Raw genomic sequence first — 18440 nt, 5'->3', positions numbered from 1 at the left:
GCCTATTATATGTGTTTCTATGCACTTCACATCTAGCAGATCCCGGGCAAAATGCACAAATGACATTTTCCCGCCAGTCAAGTGTCTCTATGTGTACACCATTTTATTGTTCCACACGTGTTTTCCTTGTTTGGGTGTGTCGTCACTTCCGTGTTTGGCCGTAGATGGCTATTTCCATCTGATTGCCTTCTACTGCCCCGGGGGGATATTGTTTGGCCTTCGATGGCTATGACCAGCTGACCGGGAGCTTGCGAGCACACTCGTTCAGTTTGGCAAGCCAACTTCTGCTAACCCACAGCCGAACTGAAGCATGCTGACGCCATCCCCGTCCACAATACTCTAGCAAAACCCAAGCCGACCTGATGGTAACAGCTCTCACCATTGCCCCCTAGTGGTGGGTTTTAAAAGCATCTCCCAATGTCCTCGGGAACCTGGATGGATGTCCTATTTCGAAGTAAATCTTGAGTGACCTGTCAGGAGTTTGAGGGAGGGAGTGAGTGTGTGTGTGTACTGAGAGTGAGTGTGTGTGAGTACTGAGAGTAAGTGTGTGTGAGTGTACGTACTGACTTTGAGTGTGTTTCCAGATTACATCTTGTAGAACCAACAAGCTTTCACAGTCTCCCGTCAGAATTAGACATTCATCCATGCTTCTCAAATGTGAAATGTAGAAGATTTTAAGGGTAAGTTTAGGCTTTAGCTCCAAAATCTTAAGGTTAGGCATGAACTCTGAATGGTTTAAGGTAAGGGTTAAGGTTTGGGATAGGCTTAAAACAAAAATACTGACTTGTTTCATGGGTGACCTGTTAATGTCTGATATAGGTCAGGCACCGGTGTCAAAGCAGCTGTGCACACAGCAGTGTGTGTGTGTGTGTGTGTGTGTGTCATCGACGCAGGAGGGTGTGAAGATGAAGAGGTGATCACAGTCATGACACAGAAAAAGGGATTACAGGGGATTACACATACACACGCACACGCACACACACCAGAGAACAGGACAGTTTTACACCTGTCAGGTCTAGCTATACCACACTAGCTAGCAGACTGTCAGTGGTGTGGTGTGTGTATGTAATGAACTAGAAAGGAGAGAGAGAGAGAACAATAGATCATGCTTCAAGAAATGCACTGAAGGATTACGTGGTATTATTAGTGTCACGAGACTGAAGGATTACGTGGTATTATTATTGTCACGAGACTGAAGGATTACGTGGTATTATTATTGTCACGAGACTGAAGGATTACGTGGTGTTATTATTGTCACGAGACTGAAGGATTACGTGGTGTTATTATTGTCATGAGACTGAAGGATTACGTGGTATTATTATTGTCACGAGACTGAAGGATTACGTGGTATTATTATTGTCACGAGACTGAAGGATTACGTGGTATTATTATTGTCACGAGACTGAAGGATTACGTGGTATTATTATTGTCACGAGACTGAAGGATTACTTGGTATTATTATTTGTATTTTAAAAATTTTTAATTTCACCTTTATTAAACCAGGTAAGCTAGTTGAGAACAAGTTCTCATTTACAACTGCGACCTGGCCAAGATAAAGTAACGCAGTGCGACACAAACAACAACACAGAGTTACACATGGAATAAACAAGCGTACACTCAATAACACAATTGAAAAAAAAGAAAGTCAATATACAATGTGTGCAAATGGCGTGAGGAGGTAAGGCAATAAATAGGCCATAGTAGTGAAGTAACTACAGTTTAGCAAATTAACACTGGAGTGATAGATGAGCAGATGACGATGTGCAAGTAGAAACACTGGTGTGCAAAAGAGCAGAAAAGTAAATAAAAAAAATATGGGGATGAGGTAGGTAGATTGGGTGGGCTATTTGCAGATGGGCTATGTACAGCTGCAGCAATCGGTTAGCTGCTCAGATAGCTGATGTTTAAAGTTAGTGAGGGAAATATACGTCTCCAGCTTCAGCGATTTTTGCAATTCGTTCCAGTCATTGGCAGCAGAGAACTGGAAGGAAAGGCGGCCAAAGCAGCTGTTGGCTTTGGGGACGACCAGTGAGAGATACCTGCTGGAGCACATGCTACGGGTGGGTGTTGTTATCGTGACTAGTGAGCTGAGATAAGGCAGAGCTTTACCTAGCATAGACTTATAGATGACCTGGAGCCAGTGGGTCTGGCGACGAATATGTAGCGAGGGCCAGCCGACGAGAGCATACAGGTCGCAGTGGTGGGTGGTATAAGGGGCTTTGGTGACAAAACGGATGGCACTGTGATAGACTGCATACAGTTTGCTGAGTAGAGTATTGTGAGCTATTTTGTAAATGACATCGCCGAAGTCGAGGATCGGTTGGATAGTCAGTTTTACGAGGGTTTGTTTGACGGCGTGAGTGAAGGAGGCTTTGTTGCAAAATAGGAAGCCGATTCTAGATTTCATTTTGGATTGGAGATGTTTAATATGAGTCTGGAAGGAGAGTTTACAGTCTAGCCAGACACCTAGGTATTTGTAGTTGTCCACATATTCTAAGTCAGAACCGTCCAGAGTAGTGATGCTAATTGGGCGGGCGGGTGCGGTCAGCGAACAGTGGAAAAGCATGCATTTGGTTTCACTAGCATTTAAGAGCAGTTGGAGGCCACGGAAGGAGTGTTGTATGGCATTGAAGCTCGTTTGGAGGTTAGTTAACACAGTGTCCATAGAGGGGCCAGAGATATACAGAATGGTGTCGTCTGCGTAGAGGTGGATCAGGGAATCACCCACAGAAAGAGCGACATCGTTGATATATACAGAGAAGAGAGTCTGCCCAAGAATTGAACCCTGTGGCAACCCCATAGAGACTGCCAGAGGTCCAGACAACAGGCCCTCCGATTTGACACACTGAACTCTATCTGAGAAGTAGTTGGTGAACCATGCGAGGCAATCATTTGAGAAACCAAGGCTGTTGAGTCTGCCGATAAGGATATGGGGATTGACAGAGTATTATTGTCACGAGTCTGAAGGATTACGTGGTATTATTATTGTCACGAGACTGAAGGATTACGTGGTATTATTATTGTCACGAGACTGAAGGATTACGTGGTATTATTATTGTCACGAGACTGAAGGATTACGTGGTATTATTATTGTCACGAGACTGAAGGATTACGTGGTATTATTATTGTCACGAGACTGAAGGATTACGTGGTGTTATTATTGTCACGAGACTGAAGGATTACGTGGTGTTATTATTGTCACGAGACTGAAGGATTACGTGGTGTTATTATTGTCACGAGACTGAAGGATTACGTGGTATTATTATTGTCACGAGACTGAAGGATTACGTGGTATTATTATTGTTACGAGACTGAAGGATTACGTGGTGTTATTATTGTCACGAGACTGAAGGATTACGTGGTGTTATTATTGTCACGAGACTGAAGGATTACGTGGTGTTATTATTGTCACGAGACTGAAGGATTACGTGGTATTATTATTGTCACGAGACTGAAGGATTACGTGGTATTATTATTGTCACGAGACTGAAGGATTACGTGGTATTATTATTGTCACGAGACTGAAGGATTACGTGGTATTATTATTGTCACGAGACTGAAGGATTACGTGGTATTATTATTGTCACGAGATTGAAGGATTACGTGGTATTATTATTGTCACGAGACTGAAGGATTACGTGGTATTATTATTGTCACGAGACTGAAGGATTACGTGGTATTATTATTGTCACGAGACTGAAGGATTACGTGGTATTATTATTGTCACGAGACTGAAGCTGTTTGCATGTCTGACTAGTGTTCTTATTTTCTCGTTTTCCAACCCCCCCTTTCTCTCCCCTCTTCCCCCTCTCTTTGACCCCTCTGTCCCACCATCCCCTACTCTCCCTTTCCAACCCTCTCTTTCACCCCTCTGTCCCACCCTCAATTCCTCTCCAACCCCCTCTTCCCCCTCTCTTTGACCGCTCTGTCCCACCCTCACTTCCTCTCTTTATATCTTTCTCTCCTCCTCTTCCCATCTATTTCTCTCTCTGTACTCTTCTTCAGGCAGTAATGGGTCTTCTTCCAGGACAGCCTCCTCCTTTCCTCCTCATCTTCCTCCTCTTCCTCTCCTCCCTTCCTCCCCTCCTCTCCCGCCCTCTCATCCTCCATCCTTCTATTAATGTAGCAGTAATGTTCAGTGGCTCTGCTTACCAGAATGAGGTCAGGGGTCGTTTGAGCAGAGAGAACTTCGCTGATCTTCCCCTAGGTATGAACATTTACCAGTTTGTATGTTCTTTAAGGTAATCCTTATGTGATCTTTACTATGTAGACTTTGGAGTTCTTCTTCTTGTTCTTCTTCTCAGAGGTGAACCCGGTCACTGTTTTGGTTAATGACACCAACCCTCGCGCCCTGCTGACGCGTCTCTGTCAAACCATGGCGACAGAGAAACTGCATGGAGTCGTGTTCGAGGACGATGTGGGATCAGGAGCTGGACCTCAGGTCTGTCAATCAATCAATCATGACAACCAAGGTGGAAGGTTAGCGCAGATACTGACCTCTCTTCTTTGGGGATAAAAAAATGAGATAGATATGAGACGGCAGAGGAGGTGGTATCATCCTCTATCTGTTAAGTGCTGTGTGTATGTCTCTGACGGGACCTAATTAAAGCATGTGTTGTCTCCAAGGTGGCAGAAGTGGCTCAGATCCTGGACTTCCTGTCGACTCAGACAGCTCTACCCATCATTGGCATCAGTGGAGGATCTGCCGTTGTCATACCGCACAAGGTAAGATGGCACATAATGCTGTACCTATACCCACACTGCCCTGTGGTGGATAAAGTACCCAACTGTCATACTTGAGTAAAGATACCTTAATAGAAAATGACTCAAGTAAAAGTCACCCAGTAAAATTCTACTTGAGTAAAAGTATTTGGTTTTAAATATACTTAAGTATCAAAAGTAAAAGGGTGTGCGGGAAAATGTATGGAGTATAAAAAATATTATTTTCTTTAGGCATGTAGTGAAGTAAAAGTTGTCAAAAATAGAAATAGTAAAGTAAAGTACAGATACCACAAAAAACTACTTAAGTAGTACTTTAAATCATTTTTACTTAAGTACTTTACACCACTGAAACTGCCACAAGTAACCATAGCCTTTCACACACTGTAGTACCCCACTAAAACCCATCTCCATAAGGTGAGACAAATTGCCTACAGATGTAGGATCTTAATTTGATCACTCTTTTGTTCCTGAGAATATTTCTGCATAGCAGGAAATGTAAACATGTAGTGTATTTTAGTTTTAAGAAGTCTTCTAGAGTTTGTAAATTTCATTTTGACATTTCAGAAGAAAAATGTATCAACACCTACAAAAATGTTAATGAATAATAATCCACATAATTATAATAGGATACATTTTCTGGCGAAGCAAACTGGCTCAAATGAAGATACTACATCTGTATAGCTGTAACGTAGATGCTGGGAGTTGTTCAGCCGCGGTGAGGCTTGTGACCCCTACCTCCATGGGTTCAGGCTCTGATACAGAGTGGTCAATGAGGGATGGAGAGAAGCGATGAGGGTACCGACTCTCCCGAAGTAGGTTATCTAGATGGATGGCCATCGTGATGAGTGCGTCCAAGGAGAGGTTGTCGTCTCGACATGCCAGTTCTGTCTGGACTTCCTCGCGCAGTCCTCTTCTGAATAGCATATGCCGTGTCGGCTCAATCCATCCGCTGGATGCTGCTACAATCTGGAAGGTGAGCGCGTCCTTGGCAGCGATCTGGTCATCCTGCCGTAGTTGGAATATGTGCTCACCCCCCTCTTTGACCTCCTGTGGATGATCGAAGACACCTCTGAACAGAGCCATGAACCCCTCATACGAATCCAGCTCCTCCTCTCTCCCAGACGGCCGTAGCCCACGCCAACGCCCACCCAGTCAGCAGAGAAATAATCGTGGCAACCTTGGACCTCTCAGTAGTGGGGGCTCCCATCTGGTGCGCAAAATAGAGGGAACACTGGAGTAGGAAGCCACGGCATTTAGGAGTGGTTCCGTCATATTTATCTGGGAGGGACAAACGGGCATCGCTGACCTGGGCGGACTGCTGAATGGACTGGTGTGCTGGCTCGCTGGGTCGGCTGATGACAGAGTATCCTACGCTAGTTGAGGCAATGCCTCTCGGGTATGTTCGAGATGTTAAAGAATGCGAAGATCCTCTGCCATAGCCTTCCCCAGTTGTACCAGCTGGTCGTGATGTTGAGGAAGTAGGTATCCCTGTTGCTTCCATTTGTTGAGGCAGTATTCTGTAACGTAGACGCTGGGAGTCGGGAAGCAAGTGCAGGTGGTGAGTTTAATAATACAATAAACATGGAACCAATACAAGAAACAAGAGTCGCGTATGGACATGAAACAACATCAATACTTCCTGGGGAAAAAACCTAAGTGAGTGCCAGATATAGGGGAGGTAATGAGTGAGGAAATGGAGTCCAGGTGTGCCTCATCATGAGGAGCAGGTGCGCGTAACGATGGTTGCCAGGACCAATGGTTTAGTAAACCGGCGACGTCGAATGACGGAGAGGGGGAGCCCTCAAATTCTAATCTGGACCTTGAAGCCCGTTCCACTGCTTTTGTAAATTCTTCCACTCTAATCAGGGACTGATTTAGACCCGGGACACCAGGTGGGTGCCATTAATTACCAGGTAGAACATAAAAACAGCAGTCATCCGGACGTCGTAGGGTACGATTTTAATACCCCTGTTGTATAGGGTACCAACTCAAACCACTTCAGACAGCAATGCAACACCACATCACCTCTACATACATGCAGTTTAACACCAGTCTGTAGTTAAATGTGAGAGTTCTGTCTAAACATACAGCATAGGGCAGAGACCAGAACAAGAAATATGTCTTCTGCCTCCTCTCCATTGACCAGTATCAGATAACAGCTGGGAAAGAGTTGTTCTGCTGGGGAACACAAGCAGCAAATTACTCTGAGAATTAGACAGAGCAGAGAAATGCTGAGAATGATCTATACCTCACTTACTCAGTCATCCCTACACAGATCAATACAGACATATTCTACCATGATGATGTGTACAGTGTTTCACAGTAACGAGTTCTGATAGACGCGTTGAGCACGATGGTTAGAGTGTAGAGAGATGATCGATCATCAGATTACTTCAGGTTCTGTAATCGTTGAAGTAGCCTGATTGCTACAGTTTCGACTGAACCTCACCCTTTCCTCACCGTCTCTCCTTTATTTTCACTTTGTCCCTCCCCCTGTCCCTAATATATCCCTCACTTTCCCACGTTCCCCTCCTCTTCCTTTCTCTCATTTCCATCTCATCCCTTCATCATTCCCCCCACCCCCCTCTCCTCACCCAAGAGATGTGAGGCGTTAACACCTGTTATCAACACCCTGTATTTATAGTACCGACAGTGGCACCCACCAACACACACAGTACACACACACACACACACTGTACACACACTCTCACTCACTCACGTGCCCATGGCTAGCCTGATGCTCAGATTGAGCACTCTGCGTGGATGGGAATGTACATAGAAAGCCATCAAACACAATGACAGAGCTATTATCTGGTGTCTATATGAAACTGTAGCCGACACCATAAACCTCAAGGAAGTTTTGTAACTCAAATACTTTTAGTAAGTTGAAATCAAAGTCAATGAAAAGTCATTATTACTTAAAATGTCTATGTGGTACTGAATCAAAACTAAATGAGAAGTCACAATTACATTTTTTTTTAAAGTTAAGATAACAAATTCACTTTTTTTCCCCCAGCATTCGCTACTGCAGGTTGATGTTTTGGAATTGTTATCTGTGTTTTTGCATATACATTGAGTGATTTATTGATTAATATTATGCCACTCAAAGATAAATAACATAATTTTTTTTAAACTAATCCAATCATTTAGATAGATTTGTTTTGCCCTCGTTACTGAAATGGTTGTTCCAGTTTAAATGGTTTAAGTCGTCTCCTCACACGGTTCCTAACCCTGGAAGTCCTTATGAATGCAGGTTGTGAGTGAATACACATGTTATCTGTTGGATATCCTAACTCTGGCTGGATTTCAATAGGAATTACACATCACTTTGCAGGCTAGCATAATGTGACTTGCAGGTAGGGTTGCAAAATTCTAGTTCATTCCTAGGATTTCCATAAATCCTGGTTGTACAAGTCCTGGAAATCCTTTAACCAGGATCTTGTTTTAAATTTAGGAATTCTGGGAAAGTTTCTAGACTTTTGGTGGGTAGCCCAAACAATTCGGACAGAATTCGCCAGATGGGCTGTACCGACTTCAGACGAGTCTCTTGACAGTTGTGAAGGTCGGAGAACACCATCGTGTTTGTGAGAGTCTCCTCTTTCCATAGAGAGGTCATAATAGTTTTGTAGGCCAAACCGTTCGGACGCTACAGACGATTTTGTGAGGAGGCCGATTATCGGGATGTCTCGTGGTCTGACAAACACAGCTCTAGCAACTTTCACTGCAGATGCGGAAGTGCGACATAGGCGGATTGAGACGCATCCAATGCAACAGATTTTTATGGGGATTGTTTTATTGTGCTAATTTTATTTAAATGGGGGTTTTAAACATTCAATTAGACCCTTTTGGAGTCTCTCTCTCTCTCTGCTTCCCTCTTTGCTTCCCTCTCTCTCAGTGTAAAGAGACAGCTAACTGGCCTATATCTCAGACGGCGTAGGGAGACAGCTAACAGGCCTATGTCTCAGACAGCGTAGGGAGACAGCTAACAGGCCTATGTCTCAGACAGCGTAGGGAGACAGCTAACAGGCCTATGTCTCAGACAGCGTAGGGAGACAGTTAACAGGCCTATGTCTCAGACAGTGTAGGGAGACAGCTAACAGGCCTATGTCTCAGACAGCGTAGGGACACAGCTAACAGGCCTATGTCTTAGACAGCGTAAGGAGACAGCTAACAGGCCTATGTCTCAGACAGCGTAGGGAGACAGCTAACAGGCCTATGTCTCAGACAGTGTAGGGAGACATCTCTCATAAGAATCAAAATCTAAGATACATGCAGCTCCATTAGACAAAACAACTGAAAACCAAAGTATTGCGAGACTGCTTTCTTCATAAGACATACTGTAAAAGAACCCTCTGATACCGTCTGTATGTCAAGGAGACATGACAGGTCTGGTCACTGAATAGAAAATGACATGAAGTAGATAAAGCTCTCCTGATCCGTCCTGTTCCTATCTAGGCTGATCTCCTCTCCAGTATCTGTTCTTTGTGAACTCTACAAAGAACCTCTTCAGCAGGGTATTTCACAAAAGAACAGGTGGGGAGGGAGGTGTGTGTGTGATTATATTAATAGAATAAAGGGTTCAATAGCCGCTTGATTATCAATGGCCCTGCAGCCGCTGATGATAAAGATGTATCTTTGATGATGTGTCTTTGGTGTGTTTAAAAGGACCCGGCTCTTCAGTCTCAGCCGCCTATTTCTGGTTCCTGTCTTTCTCCTTTGTCCTCTATCCCTGATCTATCCATCACTAAACATGGAACGATGAAAGGAAGATGAAAGAATGAGAAGAGGAAAGGTTACGCATGTATCAATCCAATAAAAAGAGGGTAAGATAGAGATAGAAGGGGGAAGGAGGACTGTGTGTGATCGTAAATGCTTGCTGTTGGCGTGTGTGTGTGTCTTACTACTTGAAAGTTGTCTTAATTCTCGCTCATTCTAAATGTCTATGCAAGAGTGAAGGTTTCATTGAGTTGTGAGATAGTACTTTTGCACATACAACACTGTGGCTGAGGAAAGGCATTACTCCCAATGTAAGTGAACCCCAGATCAATGTAGTTGTCATTATATTTGAGCCTCTTCGATGGTCCAACGTCCCTGTATGTTGTTCGGTGCTTTCCCAGGTAAGGGGCCAGTAGCTCTTCGGCTGCATCAGATTCACAACTGTCAGTGGATGTGCTCGTGGAAGCAGAATCAAATCAAATCAAATCAAATCAAATTTATTTATATAGCCCTTCGTACATCAGCTGAAATCTCAAAGTGCTGTACAGAAACCCAGCCTAAAACCCCAAACAGCAAGCAATGCATGTGAAAGAAGCACGGTGGCTGGGAAAAACTCCCTAGGAAAAACTCCTGAGAAAGGCCAAAAACCTAGGAAGAAACCTAGAGAGGAACCAGGCTATGAGGGGTGGCCAGTCCTCTTCTGGCTGTGCCGGGTGGATATTATAACAGAACATGGTCAAGATGTTAAAATGTTCGTAAATGACCAGCATGGTCAAATAATAATAATCATAGTAATTGTCGAGGGTGCAACAAGCACGTCCGGTGAACAGGTCAGGGTTCCGTAGCCGCAGGCAGAACAGTTGAAACTGGAGCAGCAGCATGGCCAGGTGGACTGGGGACAGCAAGGAGTCATCATGCCAGGTAGTCCTAGGGCTCAGGTCCTCCGAGAGAAAGAAAGAAAGAAAGAGAGAATTAGAGAGAGCATATTTACATTCACACAGGACACCGGATAAGACAAGAGAATACTCCAGATGTAACAGACTGACCCTAGCCCCCCGACACATAAACTACTGCAGCATAAATACTGGAGGCTGAGACAGGAGGGATCAGAAGACACTGTGGCCCCATCCGATGATACCCCCGGACAGGGCCAAACAGGCAGGATATAACCCCACCCACTTTGCCAAAGCACAGCCCCCACACCACTAGAGGGATATCTACAACCACCAACTTACCGTCCGAAGACAAGGCCGAGTATAGCCCACAAAGATGTCCGCCACGGCACAACCCAAGGGGGGGGCGCCAACCCAGACAGGAAGACCACGTCAGTGGTTCAACCTACTCAAGTGACGCACCCCTCCCATGGACGGCATGGAAGAACACCAGTAAGTCAGTGACTCAGCCCCTGTAAAAGGGTTAGAGGCAGAGAATCCCAGTGGGAAGAGGGGAACCGACAAGGCAGAGACAGCAAGGGCGGTTCGTTGCTCCAGCCTTTCCGTTCACCTTCACACTCCTGGGCCAGACTATACTTAATCATAGGACCTACTGAAGAGATAAGTCTTCAGTAAAGACTTAAAGGTTGAGACTGAGTCTGCGTCTCTCACATGGGTAGGCAGACCATTCCATAAAAATGGAGCTCTATAGGAGAAAGCCCTACCTCCAGCCGTTTGCTTAGAAATTCTAGGGACAATTAGGAGGCCTGCGTCTTGTGACCGTAGCGTACGTGTAGGTATGTACGGCAGGACCAAATCGGAAAGATAGGTAGGAGCAAGCCCATGTAATGCTTTGTAGGTTAGCAGTAAAACCTTGAAATCAGCCCTTGCCTTAACAGGAAGCCAGTGTAGGGAAGCTAGCACTGGAGTAATATGATCAAATTTTTTGGTTCTAGTCAGGATTCTAGCAGCCGTATTTAGCACTAACTGAAGTTTGTTTAGTGCTTTATCCGGGTAGCCGGAAAGTAGAGCATTGCAGTAGTCGAGCCTAGAAGTAACAAAAGCATGGATTAATTTTTCTGCGTCATTTTTGGACAGAAAGTTTCTGATTTTTGCAATGTTACGTAGATGGAAAAAAGCTGTCCTTGAAGCAGTCTTGATATGTTCTTCAAAAGAGAGATCAGGGTCCAGAGTAACGCCGAGGTCCTTCACAGTTTTATTTGAGACGACTGTACAACCATCCAGATTAATTGTCAGATTCAACAGAAGATCTCTTTGTTTCTTGGGACCTAGGACAAGCATCTCTGTTTTGTCCGAGTTTAAAAGTAGAAAATTTGCAGCCATCCACTTCCTTATGTCTGAAACACAGGCTTCTAGCGAGAGCAATTTTGGGGCTTCACCATGTTTCATTGAAATGTACAGCTGTGTGTCGTCCGCATAGCAGTGAAATTTAACATTATGTTTTCGAATGACATCCCCAAGAGGTAAAATATATAGTGAAAACAATAGTGGTCCTAGAACGGAACCTTGAGGAACACCGAAATTTACAATTGATTTGTCAGAGGACGAACCATTCACAGAGACAAACTGATATCTTTCCGACAGATAAGATCTAAACCAGGCCAGAACTTGTCCATGTAGACCAATTTGGGTTTCCAATCTCTCCAAAAGAATGTGGTGATCGATGGTATCAAAAGCGGCACTAAGATCTAAGAGCATGAGGACAGATGCAGAGCCTCGGTCTGACGTCATTAAAAGGTCATTTACCACCTTCACAAGTGCAGTCTCAGTGCTATGATGGGGTCTAAAACCAGACTGAAGCGTTTCGTATACATTGTTTGTCTTCAGGAAGGCAGTGAGTTGCTGCGCAACAACTTTTTCTAAAATTTTTGAGAGGAATGGAAGATTCGATATAGGCCGATAGTTTTTTATAATTTCTGGGTCAAGATTCGGCTTTTTCAAGAGAGGCTTTATTACTGCCACTTTTAGTGAGCTTGGTACACATCCGGTGGATAGAGAGCCGTTTATTATGTTCAACATAGGAGGGCCAAGCACAGGAAGCAGCTCTTTCAGTAGTTTAGTTGGAATAGGGTCCAGTATGCAGCTTGAGGGTTTGGAGGCCATGATTATTTTCATCATTGTGTCAAGAGATATAGTACTAAAACACTTTAGTATCTCCCTTGAGCCAAGGTCCTGGCAGAGTTGTGCAGACTCTGGACAATGAAGCCCTGGAGGAATACCCAGATTTAAAGAGGAGTCCGTAATTTGCTTTCTAATGATCATGATCTTTTCCTCAAAAAAGTTCATAAATTTATTACTGCTGAAGTGAAAGCCATCCTCCATTTGCGAATGCTGCTTTTTAGTTAGCTTTGCGACAGTGTCAAAAAGAAATTTCGGATTGTTCTTATTTTCCTCAATTAAGTTGGAAAAATAGGATGATCGTGCAGCAGTGAGGGCTCTTCGATACTGCACGGTACTGTCTTTCCAAGCTAGTCGGAAGACTTCCAGTTTAGTGTGGCGCCATTTCCGTTCCAATTTTCTGGAAGCTTGCTTCAGAGCTCGTGTATTTTCTGTATACCAGGGAGCTAGTTTCTTATGACAGATGTTTTTAATTTTTAGGGGTGCAACTGCATCTAGGGTATTGCGCAAGGTTGAATTGAGTTCCTCGGTTAGGTGGTTAACTGATTCTTGTCCTCTGACGTCCTTGGGTAGGCAGAGGGAGTCTGGAAGGGCATCAAGGAATCTTTGGGTTGTCTGAGAATTTATAGCACGACTTTTAATCTTCCTTGGTTGGGGTCTGAGCAGATTATTTGTCGCAATTGTAAACGCAATAAAATGGTGGTCCGACTTGTGTCGTCGACAGGTGCAGGTGTAGTACTGCTGTAGTAGCAGTACTACCAGTAGAGCTGGTATGTGTCGCTATGGACGCGGGCCTTACTTTTTTTTAACCATTTATCAATTTTTGAGCAAACGGAATGAGCAGCAGCTACGTTTGGCTACATACGGACCGTTAGTGGAATTCCCGCGAGAGAGTAACGGTTAATGTGATTGGATGTTAATTGTTTGACTAGGCTACCTGTATTTGACATTGTGTTGTTATTTTGCTGAACACTAAATGGTTTAATTTTATTTTTGGCTGTGAAACAAGGCTACTCAGGCAAGAAAAAAAACTTACCCTAATATGGTATAGCCCCATTGGAAAATATAAATGGAATGTTTGAAAATGTGAAGATATTTTAAATTTAAATAAGTACAAATTATTATTATTATTATTATTATTTTATTTTTTAAATGTGAATCACATTTTTATTTGGCGTATCCCCGACGGCATTATGCATACCCCAGTTTGGGAATACCTGATCTACACACTACATTGGGATAAACACTCAAACACCTACCGTAACCCAGCCAGGGCTCCATGGAAATCAGGTCTGGTCTATTCAGAAACACATGGCAATCATAATCAGTGGTCATAGTGGAACAATAAAATTACTGTATATAAGCAGCCATTGACTTGAATGTGCACCAGTATGGCTTACACTGTGTTTCTGTTTGTGTAAACTGCAGTTTAATATTAGTTTGGATATATTTACATCCTATATACAGGCAATTTGGATGTTTAATGATAGTGTAACAACCTTGCCTAGGTAGGCCCATGTTGGTGCAAGCGGTGGGATGGTGCCTTGGGGGCCATTTGGCGAGGCATGAACACGTGAGGAACTTGGTGTGGTATAGTCTAGTCTAGTGTAAGGACACACTCTCCTGAACCGAGGGGATAGTACTGTATGACGAACCTTGCCTAGCTAGTAGCGGTGAGTGGGTCAGCTGTTTTTGTTCACCAGCACCTACCTGCAATTGCTAATCTCCCATCCGCAACCTCCTGACTATAGGTGATACATTTAAAATCTGAGACCCTAACCTGCAAATATAGAAAATGCGCTGTAGAGTCAGAGATGCCGGGACTCATTTTTCACAGGGGTTGCAGGATTTTTTCGTTGTTACCTAATTTAGATAGGAATGTGTTTCTGCTTCTAATTTCCGACATTTTGGCTATTTGTTAGTCAGTCAACTGGTCTATAATAAGATTCATGCAGCTTCTCTTCTGTCATTACTTGTTGCTCTGGAATACTAAATAAACCTTTGCTGACCAGAAAATAAACTCAACAAAAAAAGAAACGTCCTCTCACTGTTAACTGCGTTTATTTTCAGCAAATTTAACATGTGTAAATATTTGTATGAACATAACAAGATTCAACAACTGACACATACACTGAACAAGTTCCACTGACATGTGACTAACAGAAATGGAATAATGTGTCCCTGAACAAGGGGGGGGGGTCAAAATCAAAAGTGACAGTCAGTATCTGGTATGGGCACCAGCTGCATTAAGTACTGCAGTGCATCTCCTCCTCATGGACTGCACCAGATTTACTAGTTATTGCTGTGAGATGTTACCCCACTCTTCCACCAAGGCACCTGCAAATTCCCGGACATTTCTGGGGGGAATGGCCCTAGCCCTCACACTCCGATCCAACAGGTCCCAGACGTGCTCAATGGGATTGAGATCCGGGCTCTTCGCTGGCCTTGGCAGAACACTGACATTCCTGTCTTGCAGAAAATCACGCACAGGACGAGCAGTATGGCTGGTGGCATTGTCATGCTGGAGGGTCATGTCAGGAGGAGCCTGCAGGAAGGGTACCACATGAGGGAGGAGGATGTCTTCCCTGTAACGCACAGTGTTGAGATTGCCTGCAATGACAACAAGCTCAGTCCGATGATGCTGTGACACACCGCCCCAGACCATGACGGACCCTCCACCTCCAAATCGATCCCACTCCAGAGTACAGGCCTCGGTGTAACGCTCATTCCTTCGACCATAAACGCGAATCTGACCATCAGCCCTGGTGAGACAAAACCGCGACTGTCTGGTCCAGCGACGGTGGGTTTGTGCCCATAGGTGACATTGTTGCTGGTGATGTCTGGTGAGGACCTCCTTATAACAGGCTTACGAGCCCTCAGTCCAGCCTCTCTCAGCCTATTGCGGACAGTCTGAGCACTGATGGAGGGATTGTGCGTTCCTGGTGTAACTCGGGCAGTTGTTGTTGCCATCCTGTACCTGTCCTACAGGTGTGATGTTCGGATGTACCAATCCTGTGCAGGTGTTGTTACATGTGGTCTGCCACTGTGAGGACGATCAGCTGTCCGTCCTGTCTCCCTGTAGCGCTGGCTTAGGCGTCTCACAGTACAGACATTGCAATTTATTGCCCTGGCCACATCTGCAGTCCTCATGCCTCCTTGCATCATGCCTAAGGCACGTTCACGCAGATGAGCAGGGACCCAGGGCATCTTTCTTTTGGTGTTTTTCAGAGTCAGTAGAAAGGCCTCTTTAGTGTCCTAAGTTTTCATAACTGTGACCTTAATTGCCTACCATCTGTAAGCTGTTAGTGTCTTAACGACCGTTCCACTGGTGCATGTTCATTAATTGTTTATGGTTCATTGAACAGGCATGGGAAATAGTGTTTAAACCCTTTACAATGAAGATCTGTGAAGTTATTTTGAATTTTATGATTTATCTTCGAAAGACAGGGTCCTGAAAAAGGGACGTTTCTTTTTTTGCAGAATTTTTGTCAAACATTGATAGAATGAATTAGAGGTCGACCGATTCTGATTTTTCAACGCCGATACCGATACTGGTTATTGGAGGGCCAAAAAAGGCTGATACCAATTAATCAGCCGATTTAATTAATTAATTAATTTATTTGTAATAATGACAATTACAACAATACTGAATGAACACTTATTTTAACTTAATATAATACGTCAATAAAATCAATTTAGCTTCAAATAAATAATGAAACATGTTCAATTTGGTTTAAATAATGCAAAAACAAAGTGTTGGAGAAAAAAGTAAAAGTGCAATATGTGCCATGTAAAAAAGCTAACGTTTAAGTTCCTTGCTCAGAACATGAGAACATATGAAAGCTGGTGGTTCCTTTTAACATGAGTCTTCAATATTCCCAGGTAAGATGTTTTAGGTTGTAGTTATTATAGGAATTATAGGACTATTTCTCTCTATACGATTTGTATTTCATATACCTTTGACTATTGGATGTTCTTATAGGCACTTTAGTATTGCCAGTGTAACAGTATAGCTTCCGTCCCTCTCCTTGCTCCTACCTGGGCTCGAACTAGGAACACATCGACAACAGCCACCCTCGAAGCAGCGTTACATGCAGAGCAAGGGAAACAGCTACTCCAAGTCTCAGAGCGAGTGACATTTGAAACGCTATTAGCGCGCACCCTGCTAACCAGCTAGCCATTTCACATCGGTTACACCAGCCTAATCTTGGGAGTTGACAGGCTTGAAGTCATAAACAGAGCAATGCAGTGTGAAGGGCTGCTGGCAAACGCACGAAAGTGCTATTTTGAATGAATGCTTACGAGCCTGCTGCTGCCTACCATCGCTCAGTCAGACTGCTCTATCAAATCATAGACTTAATTATAACATAATAACACACAGAAATACGAGCCTTTGGTCATTAATATGGTCGAATCCGGAAACTATCATCTCGAAAACAAAACGTTATTCCTGTTACATTGCACAACCTTCAGTGTTATGTCATAATTACGTAATATTCTGGCAAATTAGTTCGCAACGAGCCAGGCGGCCCAAACTGTTGCATATACCCTGACTCTGCGTGCAATGAACGCAAAATTACACAATTTCACCTGGTTAATATTGCCTGCTAACCTGGATTTCTTTTAGCTAAATATGCAGGTTTAAAAATATATACTTCTGTGTATTGATTTTAAGAAAGGCATTGATGTTTATAGTTAGGTACAGTTGTAACGGTTGTCGTCGGGAATGGAGGACCAAAACGCAGCAGGAATGTGGATGCTCATCTTGTTATTTATTTTAAATAAAGAGAACACCAAAATAACAAAACGAAGAACGCACGAACAACAAAACAGTCTTGTCAGGCTCACACAGGCAAAACAAGAAACAAACACCAAACCAAACAATTACCCATATATAGGACTCTCAATCAGAGGCAACGAGAAAGCACCTGCCTCCAATTGAGAGTCCAACCCCCATCAACCTAAACATAGAAATACATCAAACCAGAAAGAACATAGAAATACAAAACATAGAACAGACCAAAACCCGGAAATAATAAATCAAACACCCTACTACATAAATCACCACCCCGAACCACATAAACAAAATACCCTCTGCCACATCCTGACCAAACTACAACAACAAATAACCCTTATACTGGTCAGGACGTGACAGTACCCCCCCCCCCCCCCCCCCCCCCCAAAGGTGCAGACCCCGGATGCACCTCATAAATAAAAAAACAAAAACAAAACAACAACAACAACAAAAAATCCCCCTAAACTAAAGGGAGGGAAGGGAGGGTGGCTGCCTTTACCGATGGCACTTGTGCTACACCCCCCCTCCCCAACCCACCTATACAGGAGGTGGTTCTGGCTCCGGCCTACTGTCCTCCAGAATGCAGACAGATTTGCTCAGTTTCGGGCCGTAGGCAGACTCCCATCGTTCCGGATCGTAGGCAGACCTCTTCCATTCCACACTGCAGGCAGACTCATTTGATACACAGTTAATCATATTTAGTTCCGGATCGTCAACAGACTTACTCAGTTCCGGGTTGCTGATAGACTCCCTTGGTTCCGGGTCACAGGCAGACTCACCCGGTCCCGGGTCGCAGGCAGTCTCCCTCGGTTCCGGGTCGCAGGAAGTCTCCCTCGGTTTCGGGTCGCAGGCAGTCTCCCTCGGTTCCGGGTCGCAGGCAGTCTCCCTCGGTTCCGGACTAGACACTGTTGCCGGATACTCTAGACTGCACACTGTTGCCGAATACTCTGGACTGCACACTGTTGCCGGATACTCTGGACTGCACAAAATGCGCTTTTGTTAAATCATCCCCGTTTGGCGAAGTCAGCTGTCTTTGTTAGGAAGAAATAGTCTTCACAGTTCTCAATGAGCCAGGCGGCCCAAACTGCTGCATATACCCTGACTCTGTTTGCAAGGGAAGCGACACATTTTCCCTA

At 44.1% G+C, this 18440-nt stretch overlaps 1 protein-coding gene across 1 annotated transcript in view; it reads left to right on the top strand.

The window, feature by feature from the left end:
• Positions 1-4011: 4011 nt before the first annotated feature.
• LOC115163182 (glutamate receptor ionotropic, NMDA 2C-like) overlaps positions 4012-18440 on the top strand; it is a 48383-nt gene continuing 33954 nt past the window's right edge. Inside the window, exons 1-3 of the mRNA XM_029714858.1 lie at positions 4012-4207; positions 4305-4441; positions 4627-4725. Of these exons, the coding sequence (XP_029570718.1) occupies positions 4012-4207; positions 4305-4441; positions 4627-4725 (432 nt within the window). The remainder of the gene's footprint in view (positions 4208-4304; positions 4442-4626; positions 4726-18440) is intronic.

Source organism: Salmo trutta, chromosome 2, assembly GCF_901001165.1.
Source record: "Salmo trutta chromosome 2, fSalTru1.1, whole genome shotgun sequence".
Lineage (NCBI taxonomy): Eukaryota > Metazoa > Chordata > Actinopteri > Salmoniformes > Salmonidae > Salmo > Salmo trutta.
This window is presented reverse-complemented; position numbering and strand designations above follow the sequence as displayed.